At 35.7% G+C, this 25,444-nt stretch overlaps 2 protein-coding genes across 2 annotated transcripts; both read left to right on the plus strand.

Moving 5' to 3' along the window:
* Window positions 1–789: 789 nt before the first annotated feature.
* Window positions 790–24,170, plus strand: LOC130050320 (uncharacterized). The gene is made up of 6 exons (XM_056150040.1): window positions 790–815; window positions 2,619–2,671; window positions 19,426–19,672; window positions 21,992–22,069; window positions 22,150–22,377; window positions 23,870–24,170. Exons 3-6 carry the CDS (start codon window positions 19,444–19,446, stop codon window positions 24,112–24,114), a joined length of 780 nt encoding a protein of 259 aa, XP_056006015.1. The 5' UTR covers window positions 790–815; window positions 2,619–2,671; window positions 19,426–19,443; the 3' UTR covers window positions 24,115–24,170.
* LOC130050498 (uncharacterized) lies at window positions 11,527–18,374 on the plus strand. The gene is made up of 2 exons (XM_056150694.1): window positions 11,527–17,911; window positions 18,324–18,374. Exon 1 carries the CDS (start codon window positions 11,527–11,529, stop codon window positions 17,662–17,664), a length of 6,138 nt encoding a protein of 2,045 aa, XP_056006669.1. The 3' UTR covers window positions 17,665–17,911; window positions 18,324–18,374.
* Window positions 24,171–25,444: the final 1,274 nt, after the last annotated feature.

Genomic DNA, 25,444 nt, shown 5'->3' on the forward strand with positions numbered 1-25,444 from the left:
ATATATGTTCTTAACCTGATGTAATATAGACCTGGAATCTTCAGAAAAGATGACCTTATAGTTATATCTATCGGTTGATGGAGTAAAACGATAGATATAACTATAACAAGATTGATAGGTATTTGTTATGAATATTGCATTGAAATACGTAGAAATTTCGAATTTTGGGGGCAGTGTTCCAAGTTGGTGAAAGAGGTAGACAGTATTAATTTGATTTTTTAAGGTATTTTAGATAAATGTAACGATGAGCCAATAAATTCTTGAATTAACATTATATATTTCCTATAAATAGTTATTTCCTTCATTACAAGGCCTATTTCTAAGCAAAATTACACATTCTAATAAAAGCGGGTCATTAACACCGGATACAGTCACTTTATTTCTTGCCACCATGCCCTATACTAAATCGTACAAATAACCTTTCTCAATCGTACAAACGATTTATTAAATCGTACAAAAAGCTTACATCGTCTGTACAATTTACGAAATCGTAGAAAAGACTTTCTAAATAGTTTCTACGATTCAATAATTCGTACAAACGATTTATTTCCATTTTTCTACTAGGTGAAAATGGCACAAATATCTTATCGCAGAATCAAAATTTTTCCAGTAGGACTATATATTTTGTAACATATTCCGAGTTACTCACCACCCATATTTCATACTGTATTGCGGAAAAAATGTTTTCAAGATCTCTTCAGGAACACTTTGTGTTTGGTAACAGCTTTCCAAAAAATCACCACCCATTTTTCAGAAACATATTTAAATTCGTAGTTGCATGCATCCGTTCAGCAAGGGCATCATATCTTAACCAGGTAAGTTACTGTAATATCATTTTTGAAATTGTGATGAATTTTGTAGATGTACGTAAAACATCCTAATTTGTGATATGATGACATCCTAATTTTGTTTTATAAAACAGAGCTATATTGTATATTTGAGCAATGGAGATTTTAAAAAAATCTGTAATTCTTGATCAGTTTCCAAGTTATTGTTTTTTATCACACGGAACTGTTCGGCAGCTTTTGTTATGATAAGAAATTGTGCAGGTTATCTTTTTTCTGTTTTCGTTGGTTTTTGTTCAGTGCTAGTCGTAAAGGTAATTGTCCCCCTAAAATAGGAAAATTTACAGTTGGGTGAAATTTGAATTAAATCGTGAATTCAATATAACGATGTCGTCCAAAAGGAGTTGTTTGCAAAAAAACCGACATATAAAGGTTGTTCGTTCTGGAAAAATGCCCATTCCGTCGTTCAATAACCATTGATGAAGGAGGGTGTTTTTTCGAAAAAAGAAACACAAAAAAAAAAAGAAGTTATCTGTTCAGGAAAAATACCCTTTCTTTGTTATGCATACATGTAAGAGTTAAACAGAATGTGTCCTTCTTTTGATTTCAATTCTTATACAATTAGAGTCGTATTCTCCCGTCCAAAAGCATCGTCAACATTCACTTATGTCAAAAAGATATTTTTAAACAAACTCTGATTCCTTCACACGTTTTAGAAGATTAATCGTACAATTCAAGTAGAATAGGTCTATTACGCATACCACCCACGCATTTCCGTTGGCATCATCAACTATAACGCATTCCTTAGTAATTATTTGAATATAAAGATATTGTGACTTAATAACAAAACGGTGACATTTAAAACATTAAACTGGGGCTATTCCTCCGAATCTAATATTTTCAAAACAGAATTTTACAAAAAAGTTCCTTAATTTTTTTTTTCGTTATTTGTTGATGTCATATAGCTTAAGTATAAATAAAAAGTACATATAGCGTTCGGAGTCAACTCTAAACCTGCTGACGAAAAATTAAATAGTATGTACCATTGATATTGTATAGTTTTTATACCATTTTCCCTTTAAATAACAGTAATTTATCTTTCAAATTGTCGGAAGTCTAATACATTTCATGCGGAATTAATGATTTAATTGTCGTATCTCAAATTGATCTACGAGAACTTTCTAACCAATAAAATACAGTATTGAAACTAGAAAAAATCAAAACCGTCTTCATTTCAATAAGGATTTTCATGTGATATTACGAAGATAGACATCCAAGATAAACATTGAAAGTTTTATTATATCCTTTCAAGCTTGACCGTTCATTTTGCTATGCAATTGTCAACATTAGCGTGTTATGAATACTCCTAGGCATCTGATCTCACTTCTGGTATGTCCAGTAGCCTGTGTTTACCCTGCTCTAAAATTGTATTCGTTTTAGGAGCTATGGAATTGGTCACTCTTTGTTATCTTCACCTTTCCATCAACGTCTTTGGTTTGTTAAAGAAAGAATAAAATGACGCGATACATTTACTTCAAGTGCCATGCATTCTCATGCAAGCTTGTTGGAGTTCTTGTGGGGTTTTTTTTTTTTTTACATACGATGTTTTATAGAAGAAATGACGTTACTTATTCATACCCGAGGTTTTGTCACATGCGAATGTTTAGACTTCTCATTGGAGTAGACATTCGCTGTTTTGAGAGAATATGGATATTGCAATGTTAATTCTAAATTGGAAAGAAAAGGAGTTTGCATATATTCCGAGTTACAAAATTTTGGAAGCGTAGCGACGATAAACAGATTGTCATATTGTTTTGTGAATATCTGTTGTAGGTACCTGGAAATTGTTTGTTTTTCTTCATATGTTGTCGGAAATAACAACAGGCGTGAGTGGAATCTTATTTATTTATTATAAATTAAATATTTCTAGAAAGTACAGCAATAAGAAATGTATTCACGACCAGCCAATTAATTATTCTCTCTTATGAATAGTAGTTTAGGTGTTTGCTATAAACAACTGTGCTTCTGTTTCAAACGAACGGCTTCAGTCGCTGGTGTTAGATTGATTAGTTCGTAGTATACCTGTATACTGAGTGGGGATTCTAATGTCAGTCCCATGAGTTGGAATTATATCCTTTCTACAGTAACGAAGCGTTTCCATATGAAATCATCAAACATCCGTACTAAAGTCAAGGTCAATATACAAAACTTTATATGAAGAACTCTAAATGTATAATTTCACCGCGAGATATTTTTTTATTGGTTTTTGTACACATAATAAAGTACATGAATACAACAAGTCATATATAATTATCATTATGTGCATGGAGAGAGATAGTAAGAAAGAGAAAAAAAGAGAGATGCATGTTTTAAGTAAATATTAAGTTCCATCTGTTCCATTGAGTATCAATTTTTTTTCTTTTCACCAATCTTATATGCTATATATTTGTGTGTTTCATAAAATAATTTCATTTGTGATATTGCAGCGTGCAAGTTTAAAGGTTTCTTAGTGCATCTTGCAGTATAGACATCACCGCGAGATATGATTACTTTGCCGAATGACATCATGCTCACAAATTATGCTTTGATTCCAACGAACAAAGCTTGTAACAACATTGTCTTTGTTTGTAAGGCTCATTATTACAATTGTATTTTAACCGAACTTGGCATTAATTCCACATTTCTCAAACCTACTTATACTCCTATTTACCTTTTAAAAGATGACATTCTTTAAAACCATGCTTCATTTTTAAACGCATTCAATATCCCAGTGAATGGGACGAATGGATATTAGTTACTGTTCTGTACCTATACTAGATTACTAAACATCACAAAAACACGCATTGGTACATGTAGATCGACTAGAGGTTCTAGATATGAAGGAGAAATTTTATACGTATTATGCCACGACATACATATACATGTATGCCAAAAGTGGTGTAAATCAAATGTGGATTCTAAAATATTTTAAAGAACATTTAGTAAATTTGAAATCACAAAACTTTTCTCAAATCAACAAAATCAAAACATTTTACTTTTCAACATTTTACTCGACCATTCCTCACGATAGATTAAAGACTAAACTTTTTGACATCATAGACAATTTTTTCTTCAATAAAAATGGAAATATGAAATATTCCTATCCAGTGATCAGTCATTCAAATATTACTTTGTTAAACACCACTCTGATTCTACGCAGTTGATAGAAATTATGATAGAGTTTCCATTTGCCAATATCTTCTTAGTCTTTGGTGATCAGATCTTCCAACAGTCTATTGGAATTTCCACGGGCACGAGTTGTGCTTCTTTATCAGCTGACCTGACTTTATATTTCGAAAACGCGAAATTAATTTCAAATCAAAGACTCTACATGAGAAACATATCATACTATGACCTTGAACTCGACATTTGAAATCGACGATGTTTTATTGATTGATTAAATATTGTTTAACGTCCCTCTCGAGAATATTTCACTCATATGGAGACGTCATCACTGCGGGCGAAGGGCTGCAAAATTTAGGCCTATGCTCGGCGCTTATGGCTATTGAGCAGGGAGGGAATATATCGTGCCAAATCTGCTGTGATATGGGACCTCGGTTTTTGCGGTCTCATCCGGAGGACCGCCCCATTTAGTCGCCTCTTACGACAAGCAAGGGGTACTGAGGAGCTATTCTAACCCGGATTCTCATACGACGTTTTAATATCTATTAATAATAATCATTTTGACTCATATGTCGATACTAGTGAACTCATAATAAAAGACACCAGATAGTTTTCTATATCTACTCTAGAGTTGGGTATCTTATTGAAGATAGACGTTAACGACAAACTAACGATTCACAAACGGCATGACTTCAGCTTCTCCATCCTCAGCTTTTTATACAATTATTTATGCTACAATATTCATTATCATTTTATGTCTCTTAACCGAATCGATACACAGGGACTTGTGTTGTGTATGGTCTGTTTTTAAATCGAGATAGACCACTGACACAAAACCAGAATAATCAAACACTTTATCAATTCTAAGATATGGCGTCAAACGCCTTCTAAAATCTATGAGCACAAGTAATATTGGTATGTTGCTTGATTCTGTGAAAGAGAATAAATCAACAATAATATTTGTCACACATATGTTGATTCGATATATCCCCGTTAACTCGAAATAAAATTGACAGCACAAAGTCCTCCACTTCTGCTTCATACTTAGATCTTTTATTGAAAGTAGGTATTATCGGCAAACCAATAGCCCACCTATATGACTGACGGGATAATTTCAACTTCTCCATTGTCAACTTCCCCTATATATGTAGCATTACTCCATTATTACCTGTATATGGTGTTTATCTCTCTCAATTTATTCGATACACAAGAGATTGCTCTGCATATGGTCAGTTTTAAATCGAGGCAGGTCACTGACAAACAAGCTGATGGTGAAGGGGTTTCAAAAGTATCGTTTTAAACCAGCATTTTGCGAATTCTATGGTCGTTATAACGACCTAGTTTCCCAATACAACCTATCATTAGGTCAATTGATGTCTGACGTGTTTCATATCGAATGTTAGGCCGTTCTTAGCACATTGATTCTGACTACGGATAACTCCGTTTACCTGATCAAGATATATGACTCACGGCGAATGTGACCTATCAACAGGGATGCTTAATCCTTCTAGACACCTGATCCCACCAGGTATATCCAGGAGTCCGTATTTGCCCAACTCTTTATTTTGTATTGCTTATAGGAGTTATGAGATTGATCACTGTTCATTATCTTCGCCTTTTATCATACACAAACTCAATATTTTCTCCTATTTACTGACCCTTTATGAAACGAGATTGAATTTTTTATATCAAATGATCTAGGATAGAATTTATTCTATAACTGAAAGATCCCCATATGAGTTAATAATGCACATTTAAAAGAGTAATTGAAAGCATTTTTTCTTCAGAAATTGACATAGTTTTAGAATCTGTCAGTGATCTCAATTCACGATTTTGTCCAACAGTTGTTTCCGCATAGTTTCGAGTTCTCTACTTTCTTATTGAAGTTTTCAACAAGTTGACATAAATTGACTGATTATTGCTGCATTTACTGAAATTTAACACAAATCAGTAGCGGATTTAAGATTTTCAAATTTATGGTAAATCATGGTCTCTTGTTCAGAAAATGTAAAGGCTAAAAGAAGCAATAATTTCTTCTAATCTTCGGGAAATAAAAGACAAATTCTTTTGAATTATTGACATACTTTTATTGGGAAAACTTACGTTCTTTAAAAAAAAACCTCACAATTTGCGTCATTTTTAGGATTTCACCTTCTCAAAATAACAGAAAATAGTAAAAATGACCAGATAGCAGACATATTTCAAGCCATATAAAATCTGTAAAATTCAGAAGGTTCCGAAGACTTCGTCCCTTGGGTCCCCATCAGGGGCTACACCATAGAACCCCTGCCTCATAAAGTCGCACCCCATTACGCAATTCCTGGATGAAACCCTGCAAATGGATGGTTACTCCTCCTAGGCACCTGATCCCACCTCTGGTGTGTCCAGGGGTCCGTGTTTGCCCAAGTATCTATTTTGTATTGCTTGTAGGAGTTATGAGATTGATCACTGTTCGTTATCTTCACCTTGCATTTAAACGCTTCGATATTTCTTAAGAGGCTGTCTACGATAGAACCATGCAAAATCAAAAAATTATTATGGAAGGTGTTGTCAAATTTTCAGAGCTTTTTATGATATTTCAAAAGTATTTTACTAGTTATATCATATTTTGTGGCAAAATCGATGAGTACCCCCCGAACTAACACCTAATGGGCCGTTCTATTTTTAGCACAATATACACATCAATTTCATGCATAAATGGGGTAATTTCAGCAAGTCATTAAAATATCAAAAGCAGAAAAATCACATATAATTTCAGTTCCGCATAGTCTATTCGAACGGTATCTTTGAATTGGTGAACATGACTTTAAAATTCATTCTCCAGATTTAAGTCGTGTAGTGTTTGAACTAGTAAGTTTATGTAACTTTCAAATTAAATGCTATTTTTAGTGAGTCATAAAACCCCAAGAAACGCTTAAAATAAATAGTTTCATGGTTTAAAACACAGATTTATGCAGAAATTATCACTACTAAATGGGAATTTGGTTGCAAATAAATAGAAAGTAATTTCTTTGGGGTATAAAATTCGGAAATTTTATCAAAAAATTATCTCCCTTTGTGGAACTCTCATGGGAAGAAGGTAGGGAAGAATGATTCATAAGGCAGATGACAACAACATGGAATGGGTGGAAAGTGATGGAAGATAAATTTATAGCCTTGGTGAAAATTTCAAGGAAAGAGGAAGTTTATTTACATCAGGATTGCAAGAAGTATACTTCAGCACAGTTGAAATTTTTAAATGTCCATCAGAAATTGTGTGAATTCCAGAATCATTGTTCACTGCACTGCACGGTTGATGTGCATCAACTATGAATATGATCTAGACTTAACAGACATCATCATGCCTATGCCAGTCATGGACATTGACATTGAATAAAGAACAACATGTTGTCACCCATTACATGACAAATCTAACTCAGATGTGAAAGGGGGGGGGTGACTCCGTGACTCCAAAGCCGATAGATCTGCCACATTGTTCAAGCTGCCATTGATTCTGGTAAGTTAACTTTTTTTTATCTTCCTGCACTAACAGATACTGAAATATGCACTTATGCATAAATACTCATTGATGAAATTTTAAAAATTTTACTTCTATTTGAAATTTTTAAGATATCAATTTCCTCAATGCACAATTTTCTAGATTAAAATACTGTTACAACATATTTAGGAAATACAATGAAATTTTAATATATGTGTTTGGTGTTTGCAGACAAGGCAATACATTGAGAAACACAAAAGTTGGGTCCAGATTAAGACAGATGTAAAGAAAGAGTTGAAAGGTATGATGCAAACAAATGTCTGAATAAAATCCAATAGGAATTTAAGTGACACCTTCTAGGTTAACAACTAACATATATACACATGTAAGTTGATAGAATTATAGATGAAAACTGAATTAAGTCAAACAAATAAAGTACAAATTCAAGTCCAGGATTTTTCTGGAGAATGACTTATGTAAGAGCAATTTATATTGTAGTTTTTAGACATTTTTTAACTTTTAAAGAAAATGATAATAGAAATGATTGAAGGGAGGGGGTGTGCATTAACATTAATGTAACTGTAGTTTCACTACTAGCTTGTTTTTGTTTTTTTGTTTGTTCTATAAACAGAAAATTTATTTAGCAGTGCATATTGGAATCAAGATAATTTTAAAAATCAATTTTGGAATAAAATCAAATGACATTAAATATTTATGTATGAGTCTATGGAGATATTTGCGAGATCTGTGATTAATGAATTGAAAATCAGATAGAAGTAAGATTTTATTAATGATTCTGTTATTTACATTGTATCATGTTTATTGCACACTTAATATAAATGTAGGTTTAGGTAATGTGGAATGCTTCTAATCACTTTGAAACTTTCCTGTGATTTCGATAAATAAAATTTTGTTTTATGTAAGACAACAAGTTCACATTATAGATGTAGCATATACCATATGTATATGTAGTATTGTATAAATATCTATGTAGACAAATAAAAAAAATAAACTTAAGAGTACATAAGATATTTGTTTTAATCAAAACCTTGCCTATAGTCAAGAGCCCTACAGTGAACAGGCCAAATTAAAGAATATGTGTGGTTCCGGTTACCCGACCGTCCCTAGTTTTTGTAACCGACCCTAAACTTTTTTTTGATCATTTCCAAAATCAGTTACCGTATTTTGCCAAATATAATGCACACCTTTTTTCAAGTTTGCATAGTATATACCACAATATATATAGGCTTTTGACCCGTTTTCCTTCAGCCAATATATAGATACCACTAAAATGTTAACTGTAAACACTTATTACAGGTCATCTAACATCAGACAGAAAGTGACTTAGAACTAAAGAGTGCTTACATAAACAATAAGGCAAATTTCAGGTTGCTTGAATATAATAAGCGATCACCCTCCTTATTTTTGAAAAAGTTGAATAGATTTAAAAACTTGGAAGGGCTTGAAAACAGTACTCTAGTTGAAATATCATTTCCTACTTTCATGCTCAAAAACATAATTTTGGCAATTGCACCGATTTTTCCCCCCTGTAGAAGTTACTTTTTTTGCTAAAGTTTTTGACCTTGTGACCTTAAATTTGGAATTTGACCCAAATTTTAAAACTGGGTGAATGATAGGCTGTCATATTTCATATTAATAATCCTTGTAACAGGACCTCTCTTTTCGTATCAAATTTTTTTACCTTGTTTATTGTTCTTTGTTGCCATTAGTGTTTCACATTTTGTGTTACTTTGAGTTTTATGCTTCAGGCAAGCCATGTTTAAGCAACTTAACCCCGTGGTTAGACAACCTACCCCTTGTTTAGACAACTTGACCCATGAAATATTGTTTTTTATGTGAACACTAGAAAATAAAACACCATCTATAAATCAATCAATTGTCAAGTTTTTAATTTTATTACATCACAAAGAGTATATCAGTGCATACTCATTTGAGATAGAAAATTCTCACAATGAAATGAAAATCTTTATCTCGATCTCTAAATTGAAATTTAATGATTAAAAGAGGTGCATATGCATATTATTGTGTAATAAAAACAGTGAACAAATTGCAAGGAGGATTTTAATACCAAAGGATGAGTTGCTGAAATTGTAATTTATGGTTAAACGTGGCCATAAAACTAAAAACTTTTCTGGTTATTTAACGTTCAAAACACGTGTGATGCTAATATGTCTGGGTTTTCTATATGACCGGGGGGGGGGGGGGGGTCCTGAGAAGAGGCAAACTCATGCAATAATAAGAATTGTTTTGTTATTTTGCAGATGTGTTCTGAAGTAAGACAGCCATACCCCTGCTTTCCAAGGAACCAAACAATTACTTTCCTTGTATTGACATGGTGAAAAATGGGGAGTGTCCACAAAATGACGAAGACCTCCAGAATGTCATCAGTGATATTGTTGCAAATTGAATGTAGCCAATTATTATCCAATATATATTATCTATGACTGAACTCATAAGTGGTTAAGGAAAAATGTTTTAATTTTTTATTCAGGTTATTTAATTCTTTAGGTTGAAATAAATATCTACTGCTTGGAGGTTATTTTACATCTCTCAGGATTTTCTAGATGTCAGATTTCCTAAAACTCACACTTTTGTTTCATTTTTTTTTAAATAAATGTACAGAAAAATTGAATATTCTTCTATGGGATATTTTTGCCAATAGTTTCAGTTGAAAGTTGCAACAACAACAACAACAACAAAAACAAAAACAAAACAAAATAAACAAAAGAAAAGAAAAAAAAAGAATTGCAATGATTAAATCTGTATGTTTATAATGAATGTGTCTTTCATGATCTTGTATGTGACGTTCATGAATTTTTGACATTACCTGACTTGCAGTGGAATACCCCCCCCCCCCCAACCATCCTTTATGGCTTTACTTACAATAAAACTACATGATCATGTATATGCAGAGTGAATTTAAAACATGAGAGATATATCATATGTTGTAATTGCCTGCTGAATTTGATAGAAAGCAAAAACGCTTTGAATACACGATTCTTGTATATGACTACAATAAATTTACTATTTATTGGTGGAAGGTAATGGTGGAAGATTTTTTCAAAATAACCCCTCTCCCTTCAATATTGGGTCAAAGTACAACAAACAATTATTTTCACCCTTCATTAATGCTCATGCATGGCATGTGCAATGATATTATTACGTTATCTGAAGATTTTAACACTACACAACCAACATTATTACCCCACCCCCTTTTTTTCTTGCATAACCCCCCCCCCCCCCGCCAATATACCACTAAATTTCATTTGCAACCAAATTCCCTTTAACATATATTAGAAATTGATAGGTTCTACACATGTATCAAATATGATGTCTATTGAAGTGTGCCGTCCCGGCAAGAGTTATCTTTTGACTTCTCTTATATTGAGTTATCTCTCTTTGGATATTGTTTAGTTATGAACCGCCATATTTTTTGGTTACACGTTTTTCTGACCTCGTGTTCAATATCGCAAATTGTGGCCCATCACAGTGTAAGTATTTGAATATTCTGTTTTATCTAGTCATAGTATAGTATTAACTGGAAAGTTTGTATTGTACATTTTGTATGTAGTAGCTTATCTAGGTGGACTATTAAGTGACCGTGCTGAATGTACGATGTACCACGTGTTTCACATATTGAACGTTTGCTATCATTTTGTAAAATGAATAGTTATGTGATGCAATAATTATTTTCTATGAGTTTGGTATTGTGTTCTGCACTGTAATCAAGGACAATAGTATAAATTTTGGAATTGCTAGTAAATTAGAATGTGGCCTTGTTCAAAATTTAAAACTATGGAAAACAGTTTGTGCCATAATTCATTCTTTAATTATGTTGTGTGTCTATTTATGGAATGCATGTTTGGACATCAATTGTAATTGAACTTTTTGTATCTTTTACAGCTTTTTACCATCAACATCATTGTGTTATCATAATAAATTCAACTGAAACACTTTGATCTGGTTAACTTACTGACGTTGGGGCAGTACAGTAAAAAGACTACATCAAGCCTTTTGTGAAAGTCGTCACTACAGACACGGACATCCTCGGTCATCGTCTAATGTGATCTGAACATCGAAATGAGTAAAGAGAAACCTACCGACATGCTTCACGACACTGTGGACGAAGAAGAGACATCTCTACGCAAAGTCGTTCTTACTGAAAAAGGTCTCGAACAGTTTGAACAAGCTGTTGAGAAATATACACAGCGGATAGAGAAAGTATGGACTGTTGTTGATATTAACCTCAAAGGTGTAGATAAGACACCTAATGATTTAAATGCACTTCTATTCCTGAAGCAGGACATTTCAAAACATGTGGAACAGTTGGAGAACGAGTGCCATTCTTATATGGAATTCCTAAACCGTCACAACTCCGATGTTTGTGAAGAAAAGAGAAATCACTTCAATGTGACTTTACGAAATTACAGAGTGCAAGTTGACTCTGCCATGAAAAGATTATGCATGCTAATTCAGAATAAGCAAGACACCTTGTCTACTGTGTCTTCTAGGCGCTCGAGAACTTCTAGAAATTCGCGGATTAGCCAAATTTCTTCTGCCACAGTAAAGCGAGCCAAGGCTGAAGCTCTAAAGGTCTCTATACAATTTGCAGAAGACGAAGCACAGCTAAAGAAAAAACAAGCAGAACTCGAGTTTCAACGTGCAATAACACTAAAGCAAACAGCAGAGATAAGTGCAGAAATGGATTTGCTAAGCGTTAAACGAGAAGCTGCAGTTTTAGATGCAGAAGCAAGTTTCCTCGAAGAAGGAGAACAACGTAGTTCAACACAAAGTGATTTAGACAATCGACAACATAGTTCGACACAGGATGATTTATATAATCTCGGGCAAGAAAACTCTATGAAGCGTACTAGAGAATATGTTGAGAGCACAAGCCGCCCATTAGGCTGTTATGAAAACATTCAACCATTTCCGATGAATATGCACACCACAGTAGCTTCAAATGAACCACATTTGTTTCGAAATACACCTCTTCATCCTCCAATGCCCATCAGCAATGCTCAACTTGCTCAAGAATCAAATGTGCCTGTATACTCACGAACTCCACCGCCAGATTTTGTGCAAACACCTTCGGGTCAGACTGCTTCTCAGTGTCTTGCAACAGATTTCACACAATTTCTGTTAAAAAAGGAATTGCTCTTTTCGCGTCTGATCCACTTTAATGACAAGCCAGAATTCTATCCTACATGGAAGAATAGCTTCAAATCTATCATGTTTGATCTCAAAGTCACTCCAGCAGAGGAAGTTGATCTTCTTGTTAAATGGACGGGTCCCTTATCTCAGCAGCACATGCTGAGCATCAAGGCTGCCAACTCGAACAATCCAGCTCGCGCACTTACAAGATGCTGGACTCGACTAGAAGAAAGATATGGATGCCCTGAGATGATGGAAGCAACACTGAAGTCAAAGCTAGATACATTTCCTACTATCACTTCTAAGGACATCCATCGTTTATATGATCTGTCTGACATCATCGACGAGATAAATGCAGCCAAGGAAGATAGCAGATACTCTTGTTTGTTGGCTTATTTCGATAGCTCTACGGGTGTGATTCCTATAGTGAGAAAGCTTCCATTCAGCCTCCAGGAAAAGTGGACAAATGTAGCGGTGAAATACATGAAGGATCATTGTGTATCATTCCCACCTTTTACAGTCTTCGCAGACTTTATTCGGGAGCAGAGTCGCACAAAGAACAACCCATCATTCACTTACTTTATGGAATCTAAAATAGACAGTCAACAGCATGGCAAACGTGTACGTGAAAGGAATTTACATGTTTCTTCCAAGAAAACGGATATATCTCGGGCGGAGGAAGACAAAGAGGAAAGAAAATGTCCCTTGCACAATACATTTCACTCCCTTAATAAATGCAAGGGCTTCGCGATGAAATCCCTGGAAGAAAGAAGGAAGTTCTTAAAGGACAAAAACATTTGTTTTAGATGTTGTGAATCACGATCACATAAACAAAGAGACTGTTCAGTCCCTGTGAAGTGTGACGAATGTGACAGTACATCTCATCCCACAGCACTCCATTGTCATGCCGCAAAGAACCGATTAGAACGAAGGCATGATGGCGGGGAGAAGCATGACTCTAAGGAAACTTCAGATGTGAAAGTTGCTTGCACTGAAATTTGTGGAAGGAACTTTGGTGGCAAGTCTTGTGCTAAAACCTTACTTGTTCGAGTATTCCCAAAAGAACAACCCCAGCATGCAAAACTGATGTATGCAGTCATCGATGATCAATCGAACCGTTCTCTTGTCAGTCCCGAGTTCTTTGAGCTGTTTAACATACAGAGTTACTCTACTTCATACATGCTCTCATCATGTGGTGGAACTATTCAGACATCGGGAAGGAAAGCAGAAGGTTTTGTTGTTGAGTCATACGACAGTAGCTGTAAGATGAATCTACCGACTTTGATCGAATGCAGTCAGGTTCCAAATGTACGCGATGAGATTCCCACACAGGACATTGCGTTGCATTACAGCCATCTTCGTGATGTAGCAAGATTCATTCCTCCACTCGATCATGATGCGGACATTATTTTGCTCCTGGGAAGAGACATTATCCAGGCTCACCATGTCCTTGATCAACGCATTGGTTATGGTAACCAACCTTACGCACAGAAACTTCATCTTGGGTGGGCCATAATAGGTGAAACTTGTTTAGGCAAGACTCATGCGCCAGCAGTGGTCAACACATACAAAACCCACTTACTAGGATCCGGTCGTGTATCATTATTTCCTCCCTGTACAAATGAGTTCAGGATTTGTGAGGATTCTAACCGACATTATGGTTTCAGCAACAGAAACGCAGCAACACATCTTAACAATGAAGACTTTGGCAAGAATGTTTTTCAGAGGACAAAGGACGATGAAAAACCAGGCATGTCTGTAGATGATCGTGAATTCCTTCAAATCATGCACGAAAGCCTTCAGAAGGACAACACTGGAAACTGGGTTGCCCCTCTACCCTTTCGCCAACAACGATTGAAACTTCCGAACAACAGATCACTCGCTCTTAGAAGAGCCAATGCATTAGATGTCAATCTTCAGAAAAATCCAATTAAGAAAGAACATTTTCTTGCATTCATGGACGGAATCTTGAAAAATGGCCATGCAGAGGTTGCACCACCAATATCAGAACAAGAAGAATGTTGGTTTCTTCCCATATTTGGCATATATCACCCCAAAAAGCCTGATCAACTACGAGCCGTGTTTGACTCTTCAGCTAAATATGGAGGATTATCTTTAAATGATGTTCTTCTAACTGGGCCAGATCTTACCAATAGTCTGCTAGGAGTCTTGTTGAGATTTCGCAAGGAATCAGTTGCAATCATGGGCGACATCCAGCAGATGTTTTACTGCTTTAAGGTACGCGAGGATCATCGAAACTTCCTAAGGTTCTTTTGGTATGAAGAGAATGATCCAAACAGAACAATGATAGAATTCAGAATGACGGTTCATGTGTTCGGAAATAGCCCGTCACCGTCAATTGCCACTTATGGTCTTCGCAAGACAGCAGCAGTTGCTGAGCCAGAATTTGGGAAGGATGTAACTGACTTTGTAGAGAACAATTTCTACGTCGATGATGGTCTGTTATCTCTTCCTACTGTCCCACAAGCTATTGACCTGATGAAGCGAACACAACAAGCTCTCCAGTCACAAGGCAACTTGCGATTACATAAGATAGCCTCTAACCACAAAGACGTGCTGAACGCCTTTCCAGCAGATGATTTAGCTAAAGGTATGAAGGAACTTGAATTTGGAAAGGACTCTCTTCCGAACCAACGTAGTCTAGGACTCAACTGGAACTTGGAATCTGATGTATTTTTCTTTCAAGTCGCTACGGGAGACAAACCTTACACGAAAAGAGGAGTATTGTCTACGATAAACAGCATATTCGACCCCATTGGGTTTCTTGCTCCTGTTGTGCTTGAAGGAAAGAGTCTCCTGAGACACCTGGTATGTGGCGCGGTCGACTGGGATGAAACGTTACCAGCAGAACAGATGGGTGACTGGAAACGCTGGAAGGAGTCATTAGTTCATCTAGAGGATATCAAAATACCACGTACATACCTACCTGGTTCCCTGTCAAACTGTAAAGAGAAATCGGTTCATATCTTCTGTGATGCGTCTGAACTTGCAATTGCCGCAGTTGGCTACCTGAAGACAACTTCTCAGAAAGATGAATGCAACGTCGGTTTCGTCATGGGAAGAGGAAAACTCGCTCCACCTCATGGACACACAATTCCGCGACTGGAATTGTGTGCAGCGGTATTGGCTGTGGAACTAGCTTGTTCCATCTCAGATCACCTTTCGATTCCGATTGATGAATTCAGTATGTATTCTGACAGTCGTGTGGTCCTTGGATACATTTACAACACATCAAGACGATTTTACACTTACGTAACCAATCGTGTGTCATTCATTCAGAAAATGACTAAACCGGTCCAGTGGTCATTTGTTCCAACGGAAAGGAATCCTGCAGATCAGGCTACTCGTGCTTTACCAGCACAAGACTTGAAAGATAGCGCTTGGATAAAAGGACCAGCTTATCTTATAGAACAAACCCAACCCATCAATGAAACATTTGAAAGCATTGACCCGGACAACGACAAGGAAGTGAGATCAGTTGTCATCTCCAATAAAACATGTGTGACCGCTCCGTCATTGGGATCTGACAGATTCTCTAGATTCTCAACTTGGAAGAATCTCACAGAGACTTTCTCTTTGCTGAAACACATTGCAGAGTCATTCCATCGCAACAGTGATTGTGCGGGGTGGCATGTGTGTTCCAAATCCAAAACTGTTGATGCCTTTCAGCAAGCAGAGTTGATGATCATCAAGGCAGTTCAACGAGAGTTTTACTTTGAAGAATATGAATCTCTAGTTCATGGCGAACCTTTACTGAAGTCAAGTACCTTACTGTCTCTTGATGTTTTCCTTGACGACGAAGGCGTACTGAGAGTTGGAGGAAGGTTGAACAGGAGCAAGATTCCTCGCGATGTCAGAAACCCAGTCATCATTCCAGGCCGACATCACATCGCTCTGCTTCTTGTCAGACATTTCCATTCTCTTGCCAAACATCAGGGTAGACACATAACCTCTGGAACTATACGAAACGCCGGGTTTTGGATCATTGGAGGCAAACGTTTGATCTCGTCTGTCATCCATAAGTGCGTTAAGTGTAGGAAACTACGTGGACAGATGGAGCACCAGAAGATGGCTGATCTGCCACCCGAACGTGTAGAGCCAAGCCCTCCGTTCACTTATGTAGGCCTTGACACTTTCGGTCCTTGGGAAGTGGTCACTCGGAGAACAAGAGGTGGAGCTGCACGTGCAAAACGTTGGGCCATACTCTTTACCTGTCTGGCAACTAGAGGTATCCATATCGAGGTGGTAGAAGACATGAGTTCATCTGCATTTATTAATGCATTCAAGCGTTTCGTTGCCATCCGTGGCAAGGTTGTACAAGTTCGTTCGGATAGGGGAACAAATTTTGTGGGTGCAACAGAAGATCTCCAAATCGATACCATAAACGTGGAAGATGGACCTGTGAAGAACTTCTTGTATAACAATGGAACAACTTGGCTATTCAACCCACCACATTCCTCCCACATGGGAGGTGTGTGGGAGCGCTTGATTGGGGTAACGAGAAGGATTCTTGATGCAATGCTATCAGAGATACTCCCTGGTTCCTTGACACATGAGGTTCTTACAACATTTCTTGCAGAGGCATCTGCAGTAGTGAACTCACGACCTCTCGTATCGTTATCGACCGACCCTGAAAACCCTCTACCTTTGAGTCCATCCATGATGCTTACTCAAAAACCAGCCATGACGAGTATCAGTTTGCCAACAGTAGATGAGAAGAACATGTACCGTGCACAATGGAAACGTGTCCAACACCTCGCTGAAGTGTTCTGGAGAAGATGGAAATCACAATACCTAGACACTCTACAGAGTTATCGAAAATGGAAATACGATCGGCGTAACCTTTCAGAGGGAGATGTGGTTCTGATGAGAGACAATTCAGTTGCACGCAACTATTGGCCAATGGGTATCATCACCAAAGTCTTCCCTAGTAGTGATGGCAAGGTTAGGAAGGTAGAGGTCCGAGTAGTGTATCGTGAAGGTGGATCATCGGTGTTCACGCGTCCTGTGACCGAAGTTGTGCTTTTGTTGTCTGACGATTAGGCCAACTCAATTCTTACATGTATCTTCACATTTTACGACTGTGACTGTGTAGTTGAAATAGCAATTTAGAAGTGATGTCAAATAACATCAGGCGAGGAGTGTGCCGTCCCGGCAAGAGTTATCTTTTGACTTCTCTTATATTGAGTTATCTCTCTTTGGATATTGTTTAGTTATGAACCGCCATATTTTTTGGTTACACGTTTTTCTGACCTCGTGTTCAATATCGCAAATTGTGGCCCATCACAGTGTAAGTATTTGAATATTCTGTTTTATCTAGTCATAGTATAGTATTAACTGGAAAGTTTGTATTGTACATTTTGTATGTAGTAGCTTATCTAGGTGGACTATTAAGTGACCGTGCTGAATGTACGATGTACCACGTGTTTCACATATTGAACGTTTGCTATCATTTTGTAAAATGAATAGTTATGTGATGCAATAATTATTTTCTATGAGTTTGGTATTGTGTTCTGCACTGTAATCAAGGACAATAGTATAAATTTTGGAATTGCTAGTAAATTAGAATGTGGCCTTGTTCAAAATTTAAAACTATGGAAAACAGTTTGTGCCATAATTCATTCTTTAATTATGTTGTGTGTCTATTTATGGAATGCATGTTTGGACATCAATTGTAATTGAACTTTTTGTATCTTTTACAGCTTTTTACCATCAACATCATTGTGTTATCATAATAAATTCAACTGAAACACTTTGATCTGGTTAACTTACTGACGTTGGGGCAGTACATGAAGGGTTTTTTGGGTAACTATACCTGTTTCAGTGCAAATAGGTGAAATTAGGTAAAATTTCAGCATTTCTCTCATTTTAAAACTTTGATATTTTATTGCACTGTGTATTAAATTTTGATGGTTTATGTGTTATTAATTCCTATCTGTCTCTGCAATATCATGAAATAGGTATCATTAAATTGCAAAACATGGGTTTTGCATTAAACCAAAAAGAAGAGTACATTGTCTGATTTTTTTTAATAGATCTAAATATAGAAATGGGGAAAACCAAGTGTCTCTCGTTTCCATGGTTACCGATCAAGTGGAATGAAAATAATTATTTTTACGTTCAAGTTATGTTATCTAAAGCATATATACCAAGTTTCATGAAATTCCGACACATGTCCATCAATAGCCATTTGCATGGTTCTATCGTAAACAGCCTCTTCATAATATAAACATGTTTGAAGAAAGCATGGTAAATTAAGAAAAGGGTTCCAGTTAGAAGATATTGATCAAAATAGAAGCTCGTACGGTTCCTCTGACTTTTCACGTAACACCCCATTGTAATGGTGCATTCAGAAAGTCAAATGTTAGATTTTACAAATTAGAATACAAACAGTTTCATCTTATTTGCAAAGTGATTTGATCAAACGTGATGAAAAACAACAAATTCTTTCATAATGCATATAGATCTTTGACCAGAGAAAATGAAAGCAAAAATAATTTACAGATTTTAATTGTTATCAAGAAAATCCTGCAGTTGATAACATTACAAATGCACTACTACATATTCATACTAGGTAATTGCCCCCTCCCCTTCTTGCTTGTCTAGGGGTCCGTGTATGACCTACTCTTAATCTTGTAATCTTTCATTTCCTCTCACACATAGCATCGACGTCTTACAGTGAATCATGAAAATTGAATGTGTATTCAAATACTTTTAAATTTCATCGTTCAAGCCATTCTGAATTCTTTACAATTTGGATTATTATATGATGGTAATGCTTGTACTTATTTTTATCCCCCTCAGTGTTAGATTACATCTAAGATGATGCGTTTACTAACCTTCCTGCTGATGGTCCATATTTCTCAAACTAATAGAGAAACCGGAAGCTGTAAAGACATCTTGCATGGCTTCCTGTCTGGACAACTGTCGTCAGCTCTTGGAGATCATCAGATTGGAGCTTTGAAGCAGCAGTTTGAAAGTTTCAAAAATTCCATGGAACGATCTATGAATACATTCAAGAAACAAATGAAAGCTGATGTTGAGAAAAAAGGTTTATCAACATACAAGCATACATGAATTATTTTTTATTTCACACATTCTATGATGATTTTTATGCATCTATTTGATTTAAGTGATCAGAAAAATATACTTCATCCCAGAGTTTAAAGAAGAAATCGATTTTGTTTAGGCTAAACGTGAGACATAAATCCATCATATAATTGAAATAAAACAGCAACATTAAGTATACAGTACATGATACGAGTTCTATGTGTGTTCCACGCAACGCAGTGGAACAAATTTGCCCCCAACACGGTGAACCTTTAAAATTGTTGGCACCTTTGAAGTCCTATTTTTTCCGCGCGAGCTAGACATTGAAGTCCACGGAGGATCTCCGTGGATACCACCGCGCTTCTCTGCGGATGTCACCTGTACCTCCGTCGATGCCACCGTATACGTCCGTGTGATAAAACAAAGAAATAATTTCCGAAATGATTCACCCAAAAAACCTTTTCGCTTGACCAGCATGCATGCCCCCCCCCCCCCCCCCACCCCATTCATTATTTAGAAATTAGCTATAAATCATTCAATTCTTGTAATTGTTGTTTAATGATACGTTTGTCTTTTCGGTACATATACGTATGTAAACTTTCCTGCAAACGTTATGAAACGCCCAAATTCTCAAAATCCTGTATATAAACACCCGTGTTATTCCCATCACTCGTCGGTAAATTGTTTCACGGCACGTGGAGCACAATTTCACCAAATAAAAGAAGGATCATGAACAATGACAATCACATGCCAGTAATTTCAATTTGATAAATAGCAGCTCAAAGAAATGTGTACCATATAAGCAGTTGTTTATTTTTAACGTAAGGTTTCCATTGTAATCAGGAATAGGTGATTAAGGTCTGCTATATACATATTTACAATTGGAGATGAATTTCATTATGTACTCAACTGTGATGCAATGTGAGCAAAGAATCAAATTTTAATCACCTAAACAACTAAAAATTAAAAATGGCTTTACTTTTAAACAAATCTTTAGATAACTCCGTACTTTCATTAAGAAATAAATAATAAAATTAAATGTGCTCCCCTACCTAGAATGCCCATACTTCACATTAATGATAACACGGTTTTTTACTAACTTGATAAATACTTTATTACACGCATGTTTATATATATAACAGCTTTTTGTCTTTATATTTCTCTTTCTGTCGATATCGACGATATCGCGTTGATATCGAATCACGATCGTTTTAAACGCAGTGTTAGAATTTAAATAGATATGATTTCTTTTTCTGTCGACATTGCTGATATCGACAATATCGTGTCGATATTGAACCATGATCGTTTTCCTAATTGTTGTATGGGGACTAAAATAGGTTTAATTTATCTTCCTGTCAATATCGTTGATATCGACGGGATCGTGTCTATATCGAGTCACGATCGGTTTGCTTAGCGTAGTGTTTGCATTATGATGTGTAGACTATTACTATTAATTCAAACACATTTAAAATAGAAATTGTCGATTTCGATACGATATCGTTGTGAGAATGTCGATATTGACATCGTAGACAGATATGATTCTGTGTAAACTAAGACTATCAGTTCATACACATTTGAAATAGAAAATGTCGATGTTGATACGATACAGTTGCAAGAATGTCGATATCGACGATATCGACATTGTAGGCAGACATTATGCTGTGTGTACTAAGAATATTAATTCAAACACATTTAAAATATTGTCGATATCAATACGATATCGTTGAGAGAAGGTCGATATTGACGATATCGACATCGTAGACAGACATTATACTGTGTGTACTAAGACTATTAATTCAACACATTCCGAATAGAAATTGTCGATATCGATACGACATCGTTATGAGTATGTCGATATCATCTATATGCATGTGCATGTAGAGGAAACAACAAAACTTCATTTCTAAAACATTTGATAAAACATCGAAATTTTATTTTTCATTTTCATAAGCGTATTCTCACATTTTGGACCTTTCCAGCTAACTCGAAAATACCACGTGTAATGTATTAAATCCAATTGTTGCGCTTATAGAAGGGATGGACTTGCCGGGAAGGCCCGGAATCATGTGATTGATTGCATTGTAACCTATTAACTACATTGTATTATAAACATAGTTTAGAGAAAGCATTGACTATCTTTAAAGGCATAAAAGAGTTATCACTATTCTGTTTAATTTCTTTTGTTAAACCCATTCTAATAGCTTCGCTTTAATGAGCTTTGTTATAACGATTTCCTCTACTAAATAGTATTGAAATATCCACTGAACCCAGTCATAAGTTATCCATTACTGAGGATATTAATTGTCTTTGTCCAATACAGGTAGAATAAACAAGAGCGTTGTCTATACAAGATGGGGGAAGAAGTCATGTCCCTCGAATGCCGAGCTGGTTCTTTCTGGTAAGTGTAGATGTAGATAAGAGGAACTGGATTTTGTAATGAAGGAATACTCACCAGTAAAAATGATCTTCCTATGACAGGATACACTGGTGGATCACATTATACCTACTCGGGAGCGGCTGTTGAGCCCCTTTGTTTACCAAGAGATCCTGAGTGGGGCCGGTTCAAAAATGGGGCTGACGGCGGTAGAGCTTATGTATATGGAGCAGAGTACCAAACCACGGATTACCTGAGCAGTCTCTATGAACATGATGTACCTTGCGCTGTCTGCCTGGTCAATAATCGATCTGTTCTAAGAGTGTTCCCAGGTACGCATGAATCTTTTCATGCAATTTCTAATATTTTAAACATCACAATTTGATAAATATTAATGTAAATTAACTACGGGTAACTCCATTTACTTCATCAAGATATATGGCTCACGGCGGGTGTGACCGGTCGACAGGATATGGCATTTCCTCCTAGGCAACTGATCACACCTTCAGGAATCCGTGTTTGCCCAACTCTTTATTCTGTATTGCTTATAAGAGTTATACGATTGATCACTGTTCGTTATCTTTGCCTTTCACACACACACACACACATACACACACATATATATATATATATATATATATATATATATATATATAAAGCACTAAATAATCACAACTAGGTACTGAAAATGTTCGCCCCAGCCCGGGGTCGAACCAGCGACGTACGGCACCCACCGCCTAGCAAGATTGTCAAACCAGTGCGTAAGTCCACTCGGCCACAACGACTTCCCCTATTAAAGGAAGCTTTGTTATGCCCCTAAAACGCTACTTATATATATATATATATATATATATATATATTTATATATATATATATATTTGAACACACATTTTTTTTCCAATTCTGTTTACAATCTTTTTTAATTTTTTTGAACTTCATAACCGATTGCTTACATGTAAAACCCATTTATCAGTTTCCGTGATTCTATGTGTTTTTTTTTTTTTTTTTTTTTTTTTTTTTTTTTTTTACACATCCACCCTAGACATGATCAGTACGGGAATGTCTGATGTTGATTCAATTTCCTGGGCTGCCTATTCTTTGTTTTTGTTTGGAGTTGGTCCATTTTGTTAACTTATTCAAACTTTGTTCATCTCTTACTTCGTTTACATAGCTTATTTTCATTTATTTATTATTTATTTATTTATTTTTTTGTATTTGTTACTTATTATTATCTTTTATAAATTATGCATTGTTAAAATAGAATCTCTCTGGGTACGATTTAGCTTTACTATTTGTCAACGTAATTGGGTTAACTCGTTCCACTTGAGATTAATTAAGTTTATTGTTTTTCTATTCGGACATTTTGGATCAGCTCTTTGGACGAATAAAGCATGTCCTAATTTGCTCCTCTTTTAACATTGATTGGCAAGCCTAAAGACCAAAAACATGTAGTCTGCGTTGTAAATACGTTTGTAGATTAGTGTAGTTGTAGTGCTAGATGTATTTATATGTAGTTTTTGTTATTATGCTCTGTTGATATTGACCACATTATGTAATTGTTTTCGTTTGTCCTGAAGGTCCCGAAAATTTGACAATCTCGTTGTTCGTGTCGTTGGTCATTTTAGTGCTTTGTATAATTTTTTGTATTTGACCTTGTATCCATGTTGTGGATCCGACACTTTGAGGTATCGGGTGTTGTTGGAACTTTAGTGCTTTTATATATATATATATATATATATATATATATATATATATATATATATATATATTAAACATACAATATACATGTAGTTTTCATAATCTATGTTTGTTTCATTGCTAAAGCAAGGAAAACGTGTTACAAAGGTTGGAAATTGGAATACGATGGATATCTAATGGCGGGGAATGCTGGACATGCTGCTGCCACGACTTACAAGTGTGTGGATAGGAACCCTGATACCATAGCTGGTGGTCATTCGAATCATAACGGTTATCTTTTCTATCTAGTGGAGGCAAGATGTGGCTCATTGAAATGTCCACCTTACGTAAACGGGCGAGAACTTGTATGTGCTGTCTGTTCCAAGGCATGACGGCAGTCATAAAGTGTAAAACTGAATAAAGAATATGCTTTCAAACATACATGTATGCTAAAAAAAAAAAAAGAAGATATTTCCAGGTTTTATCAAAGAATGGTTCACTGCATTGCTGATATTTCCTTTGAATCAGCAATGACTTGGTATAAACAATATATAAGTCTAGCTATGGGAAGGGGTTGTGATAATTTTAAACTTACTTTCGAAAAGCATGATTCTTCGCCTTTCATGATTGCAAAATATTAAGGTTTAAGTACGAGGATTGAGCAAATGATGATGTGACTAAAACAGTCACTTTTGTATCTTGCTTATGGTAAGTGGCTTATATACGTTCCCTCTTGAAGAACTTGGTTAAATTTAGGCCAGGCTGAAACTAATTTACATTGCAATGAATATCTAAGGTGTCATTTAAAAACTACATTTGTTACTAAACATCAGAATATATATATATATATATATATATATATATATATATATAAAGCACAGAAAATTTCACTTTATGTGGATACCCACTTCCGACCCTACCTGGGGTTGAACTCACGACCTGCGGAACCAAATCTAGCAGCATGTAGCCAGCGCGCTAGATCGATCGACCATCTAGGCAAGTCTAAAAAACTTGCTTTCGATGACGATGGAATTCTCGCCACGCTGTCACACGCTACACGGTCATTGAGAATGGAAATGTGATACAGTTATTTAACGTACATTTAAGAGGATCATACAAGATACACACTGTATTCGAAATATTCTATATAAAGCACAGAAATAGCAATGAACTCTTAAATGAACATAACTGCCCTAAGTGAATAAATAATTAATATAAAGCACAGAATATATATATATATGTAAAAAATAAGAATGAAACACGAAGACGTTTAGTAAAGCTTTAGCGCTTTCATTTCAAATCTTCAGAAGCTATACATTTAGTATTTTTAGTATTATCTATCTATCTATCTATCTATCTATATATATATATATGTAAAACTTATACGGTACCAATTTTGATGCACCAGATGCGCATTTCGACAAATAATGTCTCTTCAGTGATGCTCAACCTAAATGTTTGAAATCCGTTTTAGAGCTATTTTAACCAAAAACAGCGTGCCAAAAAAAAAAAAAATTGGAGTCAATATATATAGTTTGTAAAAAGATTCGGTATTTGATACATTAAATACATCCACTAATAAAAGTTAAGAAACACAAAACTGGAATATTATTTCACTGTTAGCGCTTTCGGCTTTAATGCCTCTTCAGACAGTTATAAAATGATTTGCTACGTTTAAATTGAGTCGAATGGATGCAAAGAAGCAAATTATTTTCAAAACTG

Source organism: Ostrea edulis, chromosome 9 (genome assembly GCF_947568905.1).
Source record: "Ostrea edulis chromosome 9, xbOstEdul1.1, whole genome shotgun sequence".
Lineage (NCBI taxonomy): Eukaryota > Metazoa > Mollusca > Bivalvia > Ostreida > Ostreidae > Ostrea > Ostrea edulis.

Bases quoted from the DNA above. Each gene is read 5' to 3' on its own strand.
- LOC130050498 (XM_056150694.1), top strand. From the start codon at position 11,527: ATGAGTAAAGAGAAACCTACCGACATGCTTCACGACACTGTGGACGAA.
- LOC130050320 (XM_056150040.1), top strand. From the start codon at position 19,444: ATGATGCGTTTACTAACCTTCCTGCTGATGGTCCATATTTCTCAAACT. The intron at 19,673-21,991 runs GTTTATCAACAT...TGTCCAATACAG, and splicing joins AGCTGATGTTGAGAAAAAAG to GTAGAATAAACAAGAGCGTT. The intron at 22,070-22,149 runs GTAAGTGTAGAT...TTCCTATGACAG, and splicing joins TGCCGAGCTGGTTCTTTCTG to GATACACTGGTGGATCACAT.